The sequence below is a fragment of the Cuculus canorus genome, chromosome 15 (genome assembly GCF_017976375.1).
Source record: "Cuculus canorus isolate bCucCan1 chromosome 15, bCucCan1.pri, whole genome shotgun sequence".
NCBI lineage: Eukaryota > Metazoa > Chordata > Aves > Cuculiformes > Cuculidae > Cuculus > Cuculus canorus.
This window is the reverse complement of record NC_071415.1, coordinates 1,536,426-1,556,472: the sequence shown is the minus strand read 5'-3', so window position 1 is coordinate 1,556,472 and position 20,047 is coordinate 1,536,426. Positions and strand designations below refer to the sequence as shown.

Sequence of the window (20,047 nt, the reverse complement as noted above, 5' to 3'; positions counted from 1 at the left end):
CTGGAGCCTGGGCAGGGCTGGCAGTGGCAGCTGAGGAGTTAAATTCCCAGCCTCACCGCATGAATCTGGAGCTATTAATACTCACAGGCTGGTTGAGCTGTCAGAGAGAGCGGCTGCTCTGCCGGTGAGACAAACCTCGCGGAGCCGCAGCTCGCCGACGACACAACTTTCGTTGGCGAATGCGTGGTGCTCCCAGCCCAGCCACCAGCCTGTTGGACCCCACTGGACCCTGCTGGACCCTACTGGACCCTGCTGGACTCCACCACAGGGGACACTTTCCCCAGCAGTGCTGTGAGCACCATCCACTGTGCCTGCCACTGTCCGGTGCCACATGGGCACGAAGCACCAGAGAGCGGCAGACGCTTCTTCCATCCTCTGAAGCACCACAGGGCTTGGCCAGGACCTCATCCTGCCCTACTGGACCCTTCAGCTTGGGTGATGCTGCCCCTGGTCACCGCTCAGACCCGCTGAGGACTGGTGCTGCCTCCAGCCAGGCTGCGTGATGGGTGCCAAGGTGGCATTGGGCATTGCTGTTCCTGGCGCGAGGGCGGCGTGGGACACGGCACGGCCCTGTGCTGCGTCCCTGCGCAGTGAGCACCAGGTCCCACCACTCAGCCCAGCAGCCTGAAGAGCTCCTCGACACCATGGCCCTGGGCGGGTGAGCGTGAGCCTCCAGCCACCATCGACACTGGTGAGTGGAGGAAGATGCCAACACCTCTCCGGCACTGCCTGGCCTGTGGTCCCCTTCACCCGGGCTCAGCGGCCACCGGAGCTGAGCGATGGATTCCTTCTGCTTCGTCTGCTTCCAGAAAGAGGAGTTGCAGCCCCTGCACCTGCACAGGTCAGTGCCGGGTGCCTGAGATGAGCATGGGAGCATGGCACCGAGCCGGGCTAGGGGACAATGCCTGGCATGAAAGCTGCCTGCCCTGCCCATGCCAAAGTTTCCCCTGGAGAAGGCGCATCCTCTCCTGGCCCGAGGAGTCCAGGGCCTGGTGCTGTGCCATGTCAGGGCAGGTTCAGATTGGACATCGGGAAAAATTTCTTCACCAAAAGGGTTCTCGGGCACTGCCAGAGGCTGCCCAGGAAGGTGGTGGCGTCCCCGTCCCTGGAGGGGTTTAACAGACGGGCAGATGAAGTGCTCAGGGGTCTGTTTCAGTAGTGGACAGGGATGGTTGGGCTTGATGATCTCAAAAGTCGTTTCCAACCTAGTGATTCTGCGATTCTATGCCGTGCCATGCCGTGCTGTGCCGGGACAGGCTGCATGCACCGCACGTGTGCGTCTGCAGCATGTTCAGCTCTCCAGGGCACAGAGTGGGCATCCCGTGCCATGCCGAGGGGTGCCAGTGTACCCACGGGAGCAGAGGTGTGCAAATCCACAGCATCCCGGAGCCAGCCTGCCCACTCCTGCTCCCCTGAACGCTGTTCCCGGATGGACTCTGCCCCCAGGGTCTTGCTGCCATCCCTGGGGCAGGGGCTGGCTGGGGTTCAGGGACACAGAAAAGCCGGGGGGTCCCCAAGGAGAGCCACGAGTCTCCCCAAGGCCTGGCAGCAGCACCGGTGCTCGCCTTTCCCCTTCCCCAAAAGCTGCTCTCCCATCCACGCTGCTGAGTGGCAGCCAAGGCGAATGTGTTGGTGCCGGAATTAGCCAGGCAGCCGGCAGGGATGCGAGGTGTGAACGCTGGCACATGTCATGCCCAACTGCTCCTCCGTGGCACCGAGCCACTGCCGGCTCCTCTCTCGCGGGACAAAGCTCCCACTGCTGCAGCCGGGACCCTCCTGCGGGCGCTGGTTCGAGGTCTGGGTTGCCAGCAGCGCTGGGCTGGTGGTCCCACAGGGCTTTCGGCCAGGCTGTGGGTGCGTGCCAGCCCAGGCAGTCTGTCCTTCCCCCGAGTGTGTGGGAAGCCGTGGGATTTGTTTTGGTGTAAATCACGTTTTATGGAGCCTTGATTCCCGTGAGCCGTTGCCCACAAGCTCTGCGCTGGCTGGGAAGGTGCCAGGAACTGGGGAGATGTGGGGGTACCAGAAGACCAGGGGGTGGGAGAGGGGTCTTGGGTGTAGGTGCTGCTGCCTGGAAGTGGGGAGCAAAGCTCCTATCTTGCAGCCTTCACCCAGTCTGTGCTGAGCCACAGGTGGCATGAGTTTGGCGTTCTCAGCCAGGGAAAGGAGCAGCCAGAGTGGCAGTGTGGTGGCCTGTGGTCGTGTGTGGTGGCCGTGGGGACCTCCGCAATGCCAGGGACAGCGGGTCTCCCTGTGCAGGGGGACAGCAACGAGGTGGTCTCTTGCTTCAACTGTGCTGGGGGGAGTCCTCGCCCCTAAACACCCTCCCAGTTGTCACCAGCCTGTCCGCCACAGCTGTGTGGGGACAGGGCTGTCATCACCCGCCACCACCAGCACAGCAGCTCCGGAGTGAGCTCCCTTGGGGAGTGGTGGGAGGGTGCTGGCAGAGGGACCCACCGGGCGCTCCCCACTCTGCCACCGCCCCACCGCCATCCCTGGGCCTGTCACCCAGTGCCAGAGGGACGCGTGGGCCCCGCACGTGGGTGCCCGAGGCAGCGTGCCTGTCCCCACAGCCTCGCTAGATGGTGCCAGGAGAACGGGCTGCGAGCGGAGGCGGCCGGTGGGTGTGTGGTGCCGGATGGTGCTGGACGGTGCCGGGCTGGCTGGGATGCCAGAGCAGACCCTCTCTACTCTCAGGTCTTACTGGTTTGGCCCCAGCTGGTGATGGGATGGGCAATGCTGTGAGTGGGAGCTGTGGACACAGCTGTGCCGTGCCTCCGGGCGAGGATTTATCTGGCATCTGCAGCTTCAGATCTGGATGGGGGTTGGGATTGGGATGGTGCCGTGACCCCGCTACACCACCAAATCCCACCTTCCCCATGAAGAAACCCGTTCTGCTTCCTTTCAGGAGAAAACCATGCAAAAGAAAGCCGTTCTGTTTCCTTTCAGCCCAGTAGATGAATAATCATCTTTATGCTCCAGAGTAAACACCCTGTCCAAGCTCCCTGCAAGGGGCAGCTGGTGCTGCAGGTCCTGTGCCCCCCCCCCCCCCCCCTGTGTCCCCCTAGGAGCACAAGACGGGGCTTGGGGAGCTGCGGGAGGGAGGCAGCACCCCAACAGCTTGGGACATCAGCACTCCACAGCTGAGCTGCAGGTTGTGCCCCACGGCGCCGGGGCTGCGTCTCCTCCCTGACCCTGAGTGCAGCCACTGGGAATTTCAACCTACGGAGCAACACTAAGGTGGGGGGTCCTTAGCCCCTGTCCAGGAACCAGCTCCCACCCGTCCCTTTTCACTCTGAAGTCCCCCTGGTTAAGGCTCAGCAGGGCTCTCTAGGGCTCCATGGGGCTCTCAGGGCTCTGTGGGGCTCTGTGGGGCTCAGCCAGGCTGTGCTGGGATCCATAAGGTTCTAGGGCTCTGTGGGGCTCAGCAGGGCTCTATGGGGATCCATGGGGTCTTTGGGGTTCTCTGGGGCTCAGCAGAGCTCCATGGGGATCCATGGGGTCCTTGGGGCTCTCTGGGGCTCAGCAGGGCTCCATGGGGCTCAGCAGGGCTGTGTGGGGATCCATTGGCTCCATGGGGTGCCGTGGGACTCCATGGGGCTCTGTGGGGCTCAGCAGGGCTGTGTGGGGCTCCATAGGCTCCGTGGGGCTCTGTGGGGCTCAGCAGGGCTGTGTGGGGCTCCATGGGGCTCAGCAGGGCTGTGTGGAGATCCATTGACTCCATGGGGCTCTGTGGGGCTCAGCAGGGCTGTGTGGGGCTCCATAGGCTCCGTGGGGCTCTGTGGGGCTCAGCAGGGCTCTGGGGCTCCGGGGCCCCCAGGCCCCGGTGTGGATCCTGCCCCCAGGCTGAGCGAGGCCGGATGAAGGCCATCCTGCCCACATGAGGGTTCAGAGCCTGGTGGGTGTTTGGGGTTGAGGAGCTGGGAGACGCCACCGGCAGCTCCCTGCGCTGAGTGCATCCTCCCCACCGGCACAGCGGCTCCCGGCGTGCTTCGCTCCCGCGTCGCCCTTCCTCCTTCCCTCCCCGCCTGCTCCTTCCCAGCATCCCCGCCAGGCTCCAGGCAGGGTTCAGCTCATGGCATGAGTGGAAACCGACCCGCATGCTCCCCTCAGCTCCCACCCCACCAGGGCAACCAAGCGGTGTTGAAGGAACCAGCGACCTTCTTGCCGACCTTGGAGGACACTGGGTTCACCAGGAATATTTTGGGCTTTTCGGGTCGTTTCCCAGCTGCCCGTCCTGTCCTAGTGCATCCCTTGGGATGTTCCCTTCCCGAGCAGCAATCCTGAGGGCATTCTTGGGCTCGTGGCATGGGTTGGGATGGAGCCAGGTGAGAAACACTTTTGATCCAGTTCCTTTCATCTCCCAAATCTTAATTAGTGATTAATATTCTCCAAGTGCTTTGAAGACCACGGGCTCGATGCAGACACGAACTGGTGCTGTGGGTGTTGCTGTTCTCCTATCTGTGACCCACGTGCAAGTGGGGGGCCGGGCTGCAGCCTGCCAGCTGCAAAATGAGCCACGGAGACCCACGGAGCCCTGATGGGCCCCACGGAGCCTCAGGGAGACCCACAGAGCCCCAAAAAAGCCACATGGAACCCCAAGGAGTCCTTCTGAGTCCCATGGAATCTGATGGAGCTTTGCTGAGTCCCACAGAGCCTCAGGGAGACTCATGGAGCCCCACAGAACCCAGAGGAGCTCTGCTGAGCCCCACAGAACCCTGTTGAGCCCCATGGAGCCTCATGGAGCCCCACAGAGCCCTATGGAGCCCTGTTGAGCCCTGTGGAGCCTCATGGAGCCCCACAGCCCTATGGAGCCCTGCTGAGCCCCACAGAACACCAGAGAGCCCTGCCGAGCCCCATGGAGCCCTCCTGATCCCTACAGAACCCCATGGAGCCCCACGGAGCCCTCTTCAGCCTCATGTGTCCCTGCTGAGCCCCATGAAGCCTTGCCGAGCCCCAGTGAGCCTCATGGAGCCCCACAGAGCCCTACCAAGCCCCACTGAGCCCTCTTGAGACCCACAGAACCTGACAGAGCCCTGTGGAGCCCACAGAACCCCACGGATGCTCACACAGCCCTGCTGAGCTCCATGGAACCCTGCGGAGCCCCTCAGAACCCCATGGAGCCCCATGGAGCCCCACGGAGGCCCACGGAGCCCTGCTGGCCCCTCACCGACCACTCAGCCTCTGTGTACCTGAGGCAGAGCCCCATCCTACAGCGCCGGGGCAGTGACACTGGGAGCCCAGCCACATGTGGGGCAGGTGACACTGGCCTTGCAGCCCCCCGCGGACCCCGTGTGGGCTCCCCTGGCACCAGCAGCTCTTGCCTGACCTAGAAACAGCCCCGAGCTATAAATAGGGTGAGCCGAAGGAGAGCTTGGAACACACAGCTCGGAACGCCGCAAGCAGGAGTCTGCGGGAGCCAGGAGCCGGCGTGGCAAGGGCAGGCAGGGGACACCGGGGGACGGGTGCCTTGTGTCAGTGCTGAGGGAAGGGATGAGGCTGGAGCCAGTCCATGCCAGCGGCCGATGGAGCCAAGCGTGTGAGGAAGGCTGTGGTGGCTTTCAGCAGCCCATGTCCTGCTTACAGGGACTGCGCCAGCTCTGCCTCGTCGCCCACACAGTGCCCATTCCCTGTGCCCATAAGGTGCTCTCCTGCCCTGCACCACCCCTCTCCAGCCCCACAGCAGCTCAGCACCCATCCATCACCATCCAGCCTCACTTGCTGGGCTCCAGGGGATGGAATCTCTCCTCTTGTGCCATGCGGATGCTCCCATCCCAGTGGGAATGACCCATGCTCAGAGCATCTGAGCCACGGGTGCTGGGTGCTGTGGCAAGGACCAGCGAGCGGAGCGGGGATGGAGGGGACAGGAGAGCACTCGCGAGCCACAGCCACCTCTCCCGCTGGCCAGAGCCGAGGCCGGCGATGCCCCGCGCAGCTGCCCGCTGGGAGAAGGGTGGCAATGTCACAGCAGCGCCTGGCACTGAATTAAAGCAAAGTGTCAGAATGTGATTCAGCCTCTCGCTTTGGAGTCATTCATAAAAAGACTAATTGCTTTGCGCGCTAAACTGGGAGAGGATTAGAGCCGCCGGTGAGTCAGTGGCGATGGCTCCCCTGCCCTCCCCGGCAGCAGGATGGCCACGCTCCCGGCACAGCTGGCTCGAATGGCCCACACGGTGATAGGAACAAGCCCCCATCACCCCTCGGAGCTCGGGGCAGCCCCATGGCTTGGGAGCAGCTCAAAGCAACATTGCAGGAGCAAAGGGACCCAGTGCCCACCTGAGAGCCAGGGCAGCCTGAAAGCGAACAGTGGCTGAAACAGCCCAGCTCAGGGAAGGAATATGGAAAGGCTGGATGTGGCCTTGGATGCTCAGAGAAGGATCCTCCTTGCCTTCCTCCAGGAGAGCTGCCACTGTCCCTGGAGGTGCCTGGGATCTCCAGCTCTGGCATCGCTTGATGAATGTGTTGCCAAACATTGGTGAAGATGAAAGGAAGCCTGCACAGCATCTGCCTCATTCAGAATTCCCCGCTCCATCCGAATGCTCATGCTGTTCCTGGGTGCATGTCGGGAAGCCACATGTTTAGGAGTGGCATTTTGAAGGGGTGATTGGGGTGCTCCTTGTGCCATGATGGGTGATGATGAAGGAAAAAGTATCGGAAGGCTCCAGGAGAGCAGGAGACAGGGAACCTGCCGAGAGCAGGATGTGGCCCTGTGTAAGGACGTTCCTGATGTGCGATGACGATGGTGGTGAACCCAGATGTTCCAAGCGTGAGCCGTTGGAGTCCTGTTTGGATTTAACAGACGGGCAGACAAGCTGCTCAGGGATCTGGGTCAGTAGTGGACAGGGACGATTGGACTCGATGATCTCAAAGATCTTTTCCAACCAAACGAGTCTGTGATTCATTCTGCTGCACGCAACGAGGACTGGGGTGGGGAAGGGGCGAGGGGTCACAGCCCCTGCTGGGTGCTCCGGGGGGAGCCGGCTGAGGGTGGGATGGGGACCACCCCACATCCCCACCAGTGCCAGGGATAATGGGAGGGGTTTAAAAGACAGGTAGGCGAGGTGCTCAGGGAGATGGTTTAGTGGCAGATAGGAATGGTTGGACTTGATGATCCAAGAGGTCTTTTCCAACCTGGTGATTCTATGATAACAGGAGCAGAATTCCCCCTCTTTACTTGGGGGAAACGGGATGGGCAGCGCCCGCATCCCTTCCAGCTCCGGAGGAAGCAGGAGAGGATCCCCCCTCCCCAAGGCTCCAAGGATAACGGGATGGGGACCCCACCCCTCATCCCCACCAGCTCCGGGGAACCGATCCCCCCTCCCATCCACCCTCATGGGGCACCGGCCGATGGGAACGGTACAGAGACCACCCCGTACCCCCACCAGCACTGGGGGTAACGGGAGCAGATCCCCCCCCCGTCCTACGGGGATAACGTGATGGGGACCACTCTGCAACCCCTCAAGCTCCGGGGATAACAGGACGGGGACCACCCCACACCCCCATCAACACCGGGGATAACGGGAGTAGATCCCCCCATCCATACCGGGTGGAACGGGATGGGGACCATCCAGTATTCCCTCCCTCTCCCGGGACAGCGTGATGGGGACCCCACCCCGCATCCCCACCGGCACCGGGGATAAAGGGAGCAGATTCCCTCCTCCCTACCGGAGGATAAAGTGATGGGGACCACCCCGCATCCTCTTCAGCATTCGGGATAACGGGAGCAGATCCTCTCCTCCCTTCGGGAGCGGACTGGTACGGGGATCACCCCGCATCCTCTGGAGCACCGGGAAAAACGGGAGCAGATGCCCCCACCCCACCGGGGATAACGGGATGGGAACCATCCCGCATCCCCACCGGCATCGGGGATAACGGGAGCAGATCCTCCCCTCCCTACCGGGGGAAACGTGATGAGGACCACTCCACGTCCCCCTCCATCTCCGGGAATAACGGCATGGGGACCCCTCCGCAGCTCCGGGGATAATGGGAGCAGATCCCCCCGTCCCTCCCCGAGGATAACGAGATGGGGACCCCTCCGCACCCTCTCCCTCCGCGGGGATAACGGGATGGGGACCTCTCCGCATCCCCTCCATCTCCGGGGATAACGGGATGGGGACCCCTCCGCACCCCTCCCTCCCCGGGATAACGCCCCCCCGCCGCTGCCGCCGGGGCCGGGCGGGGCCGGGCGGGGCGGGGCTCGGGGCGGGGCGCGGGACCCTCCCGGTGCGGCTCCCCCCGCTCCAGGCGGCGGCGGCGCCGCGGGATGAGCCCCGCTCCTCTGCCGCCGAGCCCGGGGCGCGGCCAGCCCCACCGGTAAGGATGGGGACGGGGGGTGGGGGGCTCGGCGGGGCGCCGCCCGCCCCGGTACCGGCATCGCCTTTGTGCCGGGGCCGCCCTTTGTCTGCTCCCCCCGCCTGCCGGGAGAACCGGCGCGGTGCAACCGGGGCTGCGGCGGGGACGGGGGAGGCGGGGGGGGCACCGGAGGCCAAGGAGGGGCAGCGGGTGGCGCTGGGGCTGCCCCGGGGGCTCAGGGTGCCCCCGCCGGGCGTGGGTACCTCCTCCCATCGCTCCCCGGTGGAGAGGGGGATATTACCGGGTGATGCCGGTGCTGCCCCGGGGGTGAGGGGTCCCCTCCTGAGCCGCGAGGGGGGCGTCACCGGGCGATGTCCGTGCTGGCTCGGGGCTCGGGGTCCCCCCCGAAGCCGTGATAGGGGTGAGGGGGGGGTCACCGCGTGATTCTGGGGCTGCTCTGGGGTTCAGAGTCCCACTCGGAGCCTCCCCGAGGGTGAAGGGGGGGCACCGGGCGATGCTGGGGCTGTCCCGGGGGTCGAGGTCCCCCCCCGGAGCCTCCTCAGGGGTAAGATGGGGGTCGCTGGGCGATGCCCGTGCTGTCTCGAGGCTCGGGGTCTCCTCCCTCCGAGCATCCCCGGGGTGAGGGGGGGTCATCGGGTGATGCTGGTGCTGCCCCGGGGTTCACGGTCCCCCCTTGGAGCCACCGCAGGGGTGAAGGGGGGTCACCGGGTGATGCTGGTGCTGCCCCGGCGGCTCCAGGTCCCCCCCGGGGCCGGGTCCGTCCTCCCACTGCTCCGCCGTTGAGGGGTTTGGGGGCACTGGGTGATGCTGGTGCTGCCCCGGCGATCAGGGTCACCCCCAGAGCCGTGCTGGGGGTGAGGGGGGTCACCGGGTGATGCTGGTGCTGTCTCGGGGCCGGGTCCCTCCACCGGCCGCTCCCCGAGTAAGGAGGGGGGGCACCGGGTGATGCTCAGGGTCCTCCCCGGGCTGCGGGGACAAACTCGGTGCCGGAGGTGGGAGCCACACTTGGACAGGAATTTGTGCCGGAGAGGAGCTGGAGCCGGGGCAGTTTGCGAGGGAAAAAGGAGTCCCGCTGGATTTTGGGGGGTCTGGAAGGATGCGTTGGGATGGGAAGCAGCTGGAGGCAGGGGAAGGGGAGCAGGGAGGGGAGAGCAGGCGAGAGGGCGGCTCAGGGCATCTCCACTCATCATCTGCCCTCGTCTCCCCTCACCACCAGCGTGGTGCGGGCACAGGATTCGGCCTCCAGCCCTTGCCAGCCTCTCCCCGGCTGTGGTTCAGGAAGGGGGAGCGTGACCCACTTTCCTCTCTGTCCGGCCTCGCTGTGGCCACGGGCAGGCGATGCCAGGCGGGAGCCGTGCAGCATCCCCAGGACCGGCGAGCTGCGCAGGGGATCAGGCATTCCAGGCTCGGCACCCCTCTGCGCTGGATTGGGCGTCAGGGTGTCACCGGCCAGGAGGGCTCCGAGGTGCCCGTGTGCCGAGCTGATCCGCCCAGATCTTGGCGTGATTGTGGCTGTGAGCCGAGTGTTTCCATTCCTTGCCTGGGATGCCGAGGAAGGAGGGTGCTGAGGGGCCTGCGTATCGAGCTCCTGGTCTCCCTGGCTCTTGGCGTGACCCAGTGGGACGGGTGTTTCCGTTCCCTGCTCGGGATGCTGAGGAAGGAGGGTGCCGAGGTGCCTGCGTACCAAGCTGATCCGCCCAGATCTTGGTGTGACCATGGTTGTGAGATGGGTGTTTCTGTTCCCTGCTCAGGATGCTGAGCAAAAAGGGTGCCGAGGTGCCCATGTGCTGAGCTGATCCACCTGGATCTTGGCGTGACTATGGTTGTGAGCCGGGTGTTTCCGTTCCCTGCTCGGGATGCTGTGGGAGGAGGGTGCTGAGGTGCCTTTGAGTTGAGCTCCTGGTCCACCTGACTCTTGCCATGAACCGGTGAGACGAGTGTTTCCGTTCCATCCTCGGAATGCTGAGGGAGGAGGGTGCTGAGGCGCCTGTGTGCTGAGCTGATCCACCCGGATCTTGGTGTGACCGTGGCCGTGAGCCGGGTGCTCCCGGGTGCTGGGGGGTGACGCAGGGCAGAGGTGGGAGCATCCCGCTCGGAGAGCGCCAAGGTGGGTGCCGTTGGGGTATGCCCAGGGTGGGGGGCTGCAGGTGGGCTGTGAAGGCCACGGAGCCCCTTGGAGAGGAGACAGGGCTCATTTCCGCAGCAGGGTGACACGCCCCATGTCCCCAGGAGCGAGAGGGACTGAGGTACCCGCGTCCCTGCCCGCGGGGACCGGCGATGGGCAGGTGCCGCTCGGGGCATTTGTCTTTGCAGATCCCAACCGTGCGGTGGTGCCGGCGCTGGTGGAAGAGTTTTGGGAGGGAGATGATGACAGGCTGATGAAACCAATCAAACAATGAAGTAATCATAAATCCCCGGTGCCGGCGGCGAGGCGCGGCAAAGGCGGGAGGAGCTGCAGGCTGGAGGAGCTGAGGTCCTAACGGAGCCACCCCATCGTCAGGAAAAATCTTGAGAAGCTGAAGCGCTGAAAGGCGGCCAAGGTCCTGTCTTCAGGGGCCGATGGACGGAGCCAGCGTGGTGTGGACAAGGGCAGAGAAAATCCTGCTAGGAGAAGAGTGTGGAGGGCACAGAGGAGGGCGGCAGGAGAGGAGAGCGGTGGCTCCATGGGGAGTGGCTGCCACGCATCCCTCAGGAGGACCGCGAGAGCTGCACGAGGAGAGATCCCAGGCACTGCTTCATTTGCTCTTTCCAAATTTGCCTGTGAAACCTGAATCTTCAAGGCTGAAGAAGCTCATCACAGGATCACAGCCAGGATGGGAGATGGTTCCTGCTGCAGGGAATGCTACGGATGGGTCTGACCTCCTGCAGATGAGATATCCCTACTGGGAGAGCAGCTCCTACCAACTGGGAGCCTGCGTGTTTCTGTGTGTTCGTTGGCTTTGCCGAAGCTGATCCTGGTGCCGGTCAGTGTGGTCCAGTCTGAGCAAGGAGCTGGTATGAGAAACTCTGGATAACTGGGAATTCAGTGCTGTCACGCGGAGAAATGTCCCAGACTGGGAGCACTGGGAAGGCACGGCTGCTGCGGGCTCTTCTGCAGAGGTTTGGTGCTGGTTGAGGCTCGTGCTGCAAGCGGCACTTGAGCGTTTCCCAACACCTTCCCACCACACAGAGCCGGCGAGAGGCCATGGAGATGTGCCCTATCCATCACCTCTTTGGGTGGCTGCTCCCCCTGGGTGCTGGATGCTGGCAGAGGGGCTGCTCCCAAAATACAGTTTCTCTGTGCCATGCGCGACCAGCCGCCTCCCGGACACACTCGGCTTGTCTTGAGAGGCTCTGGACGGCCCTGGGGTCGCGTGTGGGCAAAGGGACCTTCTCCCATGCAGGTTTTGGTGGGTGGGAGGCAGCGTCTGGCCCGGTCGGAGGGCATCGCTGCCTGCAGGCAGCCCCCATCTCTGGACACAGGGGGTACATGTGGCTCTGCCATCCCCGAGATGCCCATCCTCCCCCTGCGCCCGCAGAGACATCGTCCTCATTAGGTGAAGGTGCCTTTGTGAGCGCTCCCCGTGCCGCTGTCCTCGGGAAGCGTAGCTAAGAACGAGCGCTGCGCGGGTCCCAGCGGCATGGAGGAAATGAGAGGATGTCCCCAGAATGGGGTCAGGCAGGAAAAGATGCTGGAAATGGAGCAGGGCGCTGGGAGGCAGCGGCTGGGTGCAGGGCACAGCCAAGGCACCGCCTCAGCTCCTCGCCCCGGCAGCACTGGGACAGGGCGGGAGGTGGAGGACTGGGAGCATGGAGCGCTTGGAAGTGACTTTACCGGCTCAGTGGGTGGTTTGGTGAAAATCAGGGAGGTTTGGGAGCTGGTTGGGATGCAGGAGTGACCCCGTCCCAAAAGGTGCCCTGGGCTGTGGAGTAGGGGTGTTACCCACTGATAACTAATGCCAATTATGCCATAATTAATGAACACGCTGCTATTGTAGAGAGAGTCGCGAGATGGGATAAGGGGAAATCAAAGCTCTACAAAACACACCTGGAGTGGCCGGGGCAGTCACAGGAGCAAGGCAGTGTGTGCCTGTACCTGCCCCGCTGCTGGGTATTTCTCATTCCTTCCCTCCCTAAAGAGAATTCAGGGTCTTGCAGGGTCCCTACCCCTGCCCTGTGTGCATTTTCCCTTCGTCTTCCCAATTCCTTGCCCCAGAGCAGCCTACGGTGCGAGTCCTGGCCCCTCACCAGCCTTCCATGCCTCCTCGCTGTAGAGACCCCTGCGCTGGGCTCAGCCCCAAACCTGTTTTCTTTGACCCCACTCAATAACCGGTTTGTTTTCCTGACCTGTTGGGTCTCTGATGTGACAAGAGGGTTATTTTTACCCCCCTTCCTCTCTTAATTTCCAAGCATCCGCTGCTCCAGCAGCCTCCTCTGCCCGCTGCCCGAGGCAGCTCTCCTGGGCAGCCTCTGCTCCTCTCAATGAGCTCTTAATGAGTTTGCAATTACTTATTGGCAAAGCCGAGGAGCCCAGGGCTGGGTGTGCAGCGGAGCGGGATGCGGAGCAGGGGAAAGCATCCCCTCGCAGGCAGCAGCGTTGCTGGGTGAGCAGGATGACAATGCCAGCCCCGGTGGGATGCTGGGCCCTGGATATGGGATGCTGTCCTCCCGGGAGCTGCTCTGCGGCGTTGGGGATGGAGGTTTGGGGAGAGGAGCAGCTGCCGCCGGGAGACGAGTGGCTGCCTATAAATACCTGCCAGGGAGCAAGGAAGAGGTGGGTGGATTATCCTCCTCATTCAATGAGATAAATGGTTCTGAAGCTTAAACAGAGAACAATTTTAGTCTGAATAGTAGGAGAAATGGTTCAGGATGTGGAGATGACGGCACAAACCGCCTGTGGTGAGCAGCGAGGCCCTGGTGCCGCTTGGCAGCATCTTTGCTGCCCCTTTGCTATCGCCCGGGGTCTCGTGCCGTGCGGATGTTGCATTGTTTGCCTTCAAGAACACCTTAAACAACTCGGCTGGGGAACCATGTGCCGGGAGGGAGGTTTTGTTTTTCTTCAGACGCGTCGCTCGCTCCTCTCCAAGTGCTTTGGGCTGTGCCATGGAGGTGGGAGAGGAGTCGGTGTCCTGGGAAAAGGCCCCATTTCTACTCTGGTTTGAGCTGATCTGGCACGCAGCTGCACAGCGGCTGCGTCGGCGTGGCTGGCGTGGGTACAGAGGGCAGCCAAGGACACGGGACCCCGACCCCGGCCATGCCAGGCTGCCAGCATCGCCTGCCACATTGGCACCCCCTGCCCCGTGTCCCCTTGTTCCCTTGTCCCCGTGAGCGGGCAAAACCAGCTGGAAACGAGCCCTGGCTCCCTCTCCCTGCTGCTGCCCTGCTTTGCTGCTTACGTCAAACCCGATGTGTTTGCAAAAGCATTTCAATTTTTAATGAAAACTTCTGCATCTCTGCTTTTTGTGGCCTCGCTGCGCTGATGCTTTGCCCACCATCACTGGTTTTCCCTGGGAATGGCTGCATCGCACCAAGTAATGGAGGCATCACGGGCGGATCCCGGCAGTGTCCCGGCATCTGCCTCGCTGACCCACACCGCAGCAGCTTCGCCTGTGCCATAAAGCACCGTGAGCGCAGCAGCCGCAGCCCTGGGGTGGCTCCGAAAGCCAGGCGGGCAGCAGGCAGGGATCTTGGCATGGTGGGATGCCCAGTTCTCCTGGGCGTTTTTTTTGCCTGCAGGTTGGAAAGGAGCTGCTGGAAAACCCAACAGGTTTATCCAAGGGAAAAAAACAAACTGTCCTTGACTTAGAGAGCTCTTTAAAGCAGCCGCTTGTCCTTCACCTCCTCTCTCCCATCCCACCAGCAGGATTCTTTCCTTAAGCCTCAACTTGAATAATTACATTTCAACACCAGTTAATTAAGAGACATTGACGAGCATGATTGTAAATTCAAGTGTAGACAGAATCCTTCTTGCAGGATGCTGGGAGCTGTTTTTATCGTGCATCCATCGAGCTACTGCGCTGAGCCACCTCCACCTCCAGCACCCAGACGCTGAAATGGTGCTCCTCTTCCAGGAGGCCAATAAAACACGCTGGAGATGAGCTGCTTTGGAGTTCTTATGAGTCAAGCCGTTACATTTTTGGAACATCATGATGTTGAAGTTCCTTTTCTATTTTTTGCCCAACTTCCCAGGAAGCAAAAAATATTATAATAAGATAAGAAGCTGAGCTCTGCTTTGGGATGAGAGGCTGCGCTGAGGGGGAAAGAAAGAAGGGAGAGGTTGGAGATCAGCCTTGTTGGGAAGGATCCTGACCCTGGGGTGATGGAGGTGCTTCGTGGGGCTCCAATGGGACCCCTGGGTGCCGTTGGTCCTGGAGGCAAGTGCAATCCAGCAGGGTTTCCCTCCTCCGCCCCGGTGAGGCACTGCGTTACAAGTCTAAATATAAACCCGTGCCCGTTCAGTGCTGCCCCATGATTTTTGTCAAGCTGCTACGAAGCCCAAAGCAGCCGGAATTCTCCGCCGAGGTGGCCACTAGCCCGTGGCTGTGCTCGGGACCGGCTCTGCGGCAGCTTGGCAGGGCACTGGGTCGACGTGCTTGGGGGTGATGGAGGGCGATGCAGCACCCTGAAGGCTTCAGGGAGATGCTGGGGTGGTGGGAGAATCCAAGCTCAGCTCCTGTTGTGGGGATGGCCAGGGTGAAGAAGAACTGCCACCGGTTTGTTGGGAACGAGGAACATTGGTGTTGAATGTTGGCCATGTGGTGCTTGTTGGGCTCTGAAGCGGAGTGTCCTACTCCCCCGTAGGATCAACCCATGAGTTGGTCCTTGTGGGTGGTCAGAAGCTTATGGTGGAAGGGTTTGCTCAGAGCCATCACATCCTGGTCAGTGCCTGTGGCTCTGGCCCTGCTCTGGCGCATCTCCGGCTCGGAGATGAGGCTCTGGCAAAGCAGGAGGGTGAGGGGGACACGGTGGCTGTGAACATACCAGAGCCAAGGAACCGTGTGTGCACGTGTCTGAGTCCCCATATCGCTGCCTTCCTGGCTCTGCTGTGCCCCGATTCATCTCCCCCATTGGCGGCGCGGGGGCTGCTGCACCCCAGCTCTGTTCCACGCGGCTCAGCCCCCGTGGAGGCCGGAGCATCCTCTCCAGAGCCTCTGGAGTGGTGACCCTTGGGGACAGAGGGGTGGCAACCGGTGGGTGCTGCTCAGCACCGCCCTGAGCAGCCGAGTGCTCCCAGCCCCGAGGATGGGACAGGATGGGATGGGATGGGGCGCAGTGGCTTTGCAGCACCCACCAAAAGCAGTGACGCGCCTCTGCCTTGCAGCGCAGCCATGAGTGCGGGTTCCATTGAGCAAGAGCCGTCGCGCAAGCTGGCCTGCTGCGGGGTGCCCCTCATCACTGAGGATATGCAGTCCCTGGCCATCCGCACCCTCTCGGGCACCGACATCAGCAAGCACTACGACCTCATCCGCGAGCTCGGCAAGGGCACCTATGGCAAGGTGGACCTGGTGTCCCACAAAAGCACAGGTGAGGGGAGCTGGGGGGCGTGGGGGATGTGGCTGTGCTGGGAGCACGATTGGGACGTGCCCTGGGCTCACTCCTATCCCCTGCCCACCACAGGCACCAAGATGGCCCTGAAGTTTGTCAACAAGAACAAGACGAAGCTAAAGAACTTCCTGCGGGAGTTCAGCATCACCAACACGCTCTCCTCCAGCCCCTTCATCATCAAGGTCTTTGATGTGGTCTTCGAGACCGAGGACTGCTACGTCTTCGCTCAGGAGTACGCCCCTGGCGGGGACCTCTTCGACATCATCCCACCGCAGGTGCAAGCCCCCGTCCCTCCCGTGGGAGCCTTTTTGGGGTGTGGGGGCTTAGTCTCCCCACGGTGCTGAGCAAAGCTGCTGCTGTGCTTCAGTGGCCATGTGGGAGGGGGCCCATGTGCAGCCCTGACTACATGCACCTAAAAGCAAGCCTGAGACCCATCACCCATTCCTGTGGTGGCCCAAGACCCATCACTCATCCCCTGGGTGGCCTGAGACCCATCACCCCTTTCTCCTGGCATGGCCCGGGACCCATCAACCATCCCTGGGGTGGCCTGAGACCCATCACTGCTTTCTCCTGGAGTGGCCTGGGACCCATCAACTATTGCTGAAGTGGCCCAAGACCCATCACCCCTTTCTCCAGGGATGGCCTGGGACCCACCACCCATCTCCCTGCTGCAGACATCACCCCAGATAAAAGCAGCCGTGACCCCAGTAGATGTGTAATGGACATACGGAGATGGCAATCCCTGAGGGGGGTGGGATCACCATGGGGTTCGGTTTTGGGTGGCTGACGCCGTGTCCCCGCAGGTGGGGCTCCCCGAGGAGCTGGTGAAGCGCTGCGTGCAGCAGCTGGGCCTGGCCCTCGACTACATGCACAGCAAGAGCCTGGTGCACCGGGACATCAAACCGGAGAACGTCCTGCTCTTCGACCGCGACTGCCGCCGCGTCAAACTGGCCGACTTCGGCATGACCCGCAAGGTGGGCTGCCGGGTCAAGCGCATCAGCGGCACCATCCCCTACACGGCACCCGAGGTCTGCCAAGCCGGCCGGGCGGAGGGCTTCGCTGTGGACACCAGCATCGACGTCTGGGCTTTTGGGGTGCTCATCTTCTGCGTCCTCACCGGGAACTTCCCTTGGGAGGCGGCGGCGGCTTCCGACGCCTTCTTCGAGGAGTTTGTGCGGTGGCAGAAGGGGCGGCTGGCGGGGCTGCCCTCGCAGTGGCGCCGCTTCACGGACAGTGCCCTGCGCATGTTCCAGCGCCTGCTGGCCCTCGACCCCGAGAAGCGTTGTCCCGTCAAGGAGGTCTTCTACTTCATCAAGTGCGACCTGATGGCCGAGGTGCGTCGGCGACCTTCCTACCGCTCCCGCAAGCACGCCGGGGACAAGCTCCCGGCCGGTGGCCATCGCCACGAGGCAGCCGGGTCCTGCACGCCCGCCCCACTCAAGAGGACCGTCCTGACCGAAGGGAGCGGAGCGCGTGGCTCCGAGGCGAGCGCGGCTGCCCCGGGGACAGCGAGCAGGACAGACGGACGGCAGGACAAAGGCAAAGGGCAGATGGTCCTGGCCACAGCAATAGAGATCTGCGTGTGACGGCGCTGGGGTGGCACACGGTGGCCGCACGTCCCGGCCCCCCACCCCGAGGACAGGGATTGGGGGGATGCTCATAGTGGTGGCATGAGCTGGGACCGGGCTCTGGGTCTCCCAAAGCAAAAAAAGAAACAACAAATGAAGAGGAAAAGGACAAAACCGGCTGTGCTCCGTAGCACGGAGGATGCTGAGCCCCCTGCCCTGCCTGGGGGAGCCCCGGCCAAGGGCACCGCGCGCTGCCGGCGAGGACGTTGGTGCCTGCGGCTGCGGTGCTGCCCCTGCCAAGGCTCCCACCACGGTGGCACGAGGGTGTCCGAGTGCGGGGGGCTGGGGGTGGGGGTCATTGCTGGGGTGGCAGCCCCCACCTGCTCTCCCCCTCGCGTGGGGCGAGGGAAGGCCGATGACCCCGCGGCGTGGAGGAGGCCTTCGGGGAGGTTGGGGCGACTCACCCCCTCCCAGCAGTTCCTGCCGCTCTGGCGAGGACCGGGAGGGGAGGCGGGTGTTGGGTCGGTGATGGGGAGCCAACACCCCGGCATCCCCGGCTGCCTCCGTGCCGCGGGAGGTGCCGGCAGCCATCGATGTAGCAAGTGTCTCTGTCTGTGTGTTGTCGTGCATGGTGGCCACAGCCGCTGGCAGCCCCTGCCCTGCCCCGCGCCAGCCCCGGGCACAGGGGCACTGGTCCCCTCCGGGCCACGGTGCCGGCTGACGGCGGGCTGGATGCTCGGGGACAGGCTGGCTCTGCCGTGGTGGTGTCCCCTTGTCCCCTCTGCAGGCCTTTTGTACCCAGGGGATGGCAAAGGTGGTGGTGGGGGCACATCTCCAGGCCAGGACCCGGCGAGCAGGGGAGGGGGCTTTACGCGGCCTCCCGAGGATCCCCATCACCGCTCCTCACTGTCACCTCTTCCCCAAATCCCTGTTTCCCTCCCTGGGGGCTGGCAGGGGGCAAACCCCCCCGGCTCAGGGGGTGGCAGGAGCTGCTGGTGGCCCAGTGGCCACTCAGTGACCAGGTCGGGGGGTGAGGGGGTCCTGGCTCTGGGGGCTCCCCGGCGTGGGGAGGCTGCGGGGCACCCCGAGGTGGCAGCACCCAAGCCCTGGCACGGTTTGGGCTTCTCTCCCATGGGTGGGTGCCGTGGGGTCCCCCTGGTCCCCTCCGGCCCCCCAACTCCCGCACAAAGGGCTATAACGCTATTCAGCAGCAGTTTACACAGCCGGGGGGCGCCCGGCCGGACCCCCCTGCCACCGCCGCTGCCCCCGTCCCCACGTCCCCACCTCTGCCAGGGCCCAGGGCCGGGTGTAGAAGTAGCATTGCCCCTACGTAGAGACGCTAGGCGCCGTTTTTTCTCCTTTTTGCCTTAGATCCCTCGATGTCCTCGATCTTTCGTGCAATAATGTAGATAAGAGGTTCCAGCCACCCCCCGGGAGGGCTCGGTTGTCCCCATCGGGCGGTCTGTCCCACGGTGGGGTGCTCGGTGTGAGTTCTGTTCCCGTTGAGGTCGCTGTGTCAGTAGGTTTTCTGGTTTTTATTTCCAGTTCCCTCGGTTGTCGGGTTTCGGACCTTCTTCCCGTAGGAGAGGCTGTAGTGTCACAGACGTTACCTCAGTTTGTCACTGTTAAAAAGGAAAAAACAAAAAAAAAAAAAACCCAATGAAAACCATAAAAAATGACAAAATACATAGATATAAAAGCAACAACAAAAAAAATCTCAATGGCAGTGAAGGCTTTTTATTAAATAAAGCAGCTGCGATGGTGCTCGTGCAGCTGCGGGGGGCGGGGGGCACTGCCTGCCTGCGCCCCAACGTGGGCTCGGGGCTCCCTGTGCCCCCACTTCCACCCCATCCCCCAAACCCCACGGTCATGGCCACCCCAGGTCAGGTGGAAAGGGGGGGGGGACCCCCTGGGTGGGGGGACCCCGCCATGCAGCACCCCCCAACCCCAAACAGACAGAGCCGCTCGACGCCAAATGTATTCCAGCCACATCCGCAGGCTAATTTCAATTTCCTGGTAATTATGCAAATGAATGTGGATTTAATTAAGGGCAGATTTCATTAAAGTCTTCTTGGGGAAATGAGAACAGGCTGGGGGAGAACGTGGAGGAGGAGAAGGCAGGGAAGGGGAGATGAAGGCAGCGCCCATCCCAGAGATCATGGGCTGCAGGGGATGCCGAGGGGATGGGATCCTTTGGGAGCAGAAATCCTGCTTGCTCCCTGCTTTGGACCCCCATCCCGAGAGGGCTCAGTGTCCCCAGCCCGGAGCAGAGGGCACGGCTGCGATTGACCCCAGGGAGATGCAGCAGCTCCTCCAGTGCATCTCCAGCCCCGCTGCCAGCCCTGTTCAGCTGCCGACTCCAGCAGCGAAGGCTTTCATCTCCTTTCCCTTCCCATCAGGGCAGGGAACGCATTTCTTTGACACGTGATGTGTGGGTTATTTTTTTTTTTTTTCTTCCTCCAGCTATAAATACAGATTTGGCCACACCAAAAGGTCTGGGAAATCAATGTCATTGTCACCAGGCACTGGCTGGAAGGACCCTCCCCTCCCCGAGCGCAGACAAAAAAGGAAACGCTGCCATTTGACGTCTTTGAAATGAAGCGCTCGGGTTGCTTTCAGCTCAACTGTCTTTAATTCAAAGTGAA

General features: G+C 62.6%; 1 protein-coding gene across 3 annotated transcripts; it reads left to right on the top strand.

Moving 5' to 3' along the window:
* Positions 1 to 103: 103 nt before the first annotated feature.
* SBK1 (SH3 domain binding kinase 1) lies at positions 104 to 18,792 on the top strand. Of its 3 annotated transcripts, XM_054080994.1 has the most exons (5): positions 8,195 to 8,310; positions 10,624 to 11,304; positions 15,611 to 15,813; positions 15,907 to 16,109; positions 16,638 to 18,792. In XM_054080994.1, exons 3-5 carry the CDS (start codon positions 15,618 to 15,620, stop codon positions 17,418 to 17,420), a joined length of 1,182 nt encoding a protein of 393 aa, XP_053936969.1. In that variant the 5' UTR covers positions 8,195 to 8,310; positions 10,624 to 11,304; positions 15,611 to 15,617; the 3' UTR covers positions 17,421 to 18,792. The 3 variants fall into 3 exon arrangements, with proteins under 3 accessions (XP_053936967.1, XP_053936968.1, XP_053936969.1); XM_054080992.1 differs by lacking the exons at positions 8,195 to 8,310; positions 10,624 to 11,304 and adding an exon at positions 104 to 841; XM_054080993.1 differs by lacking the exon at positions 10,624 to 11,304 and having other exon boundaries at positions 8,184 to 8,310.
* Positions 18,793 to 20,047: the final 1,255 nt, after the last annotated feature.

Bases quoted from the DNA above. Each gene is read 5' to 3' on its own strand.
- SBK1 (XM_054080992.1), top strand. From the start codon at position 780: ATGGATTCCTTCTGCTTCGTCTGCTTCCAGAAAGAGGAGTTGCAGCCC. The intron at 842-15,610 runs GTCAGTGCCGGG...TCTGCCTTGCAG, and splicing joins CAGCCCCTGCACCTGCACAG to CGCAGCCATGAGTGCGGGTT. The intron at 16,110-16,637 runs GTGCAAGCCCCC...GTGTCCCCGCAG, and splicing joins TCGACATCATCCCACCGCAG to GTGGGGCTCCCCGAGGAGCT.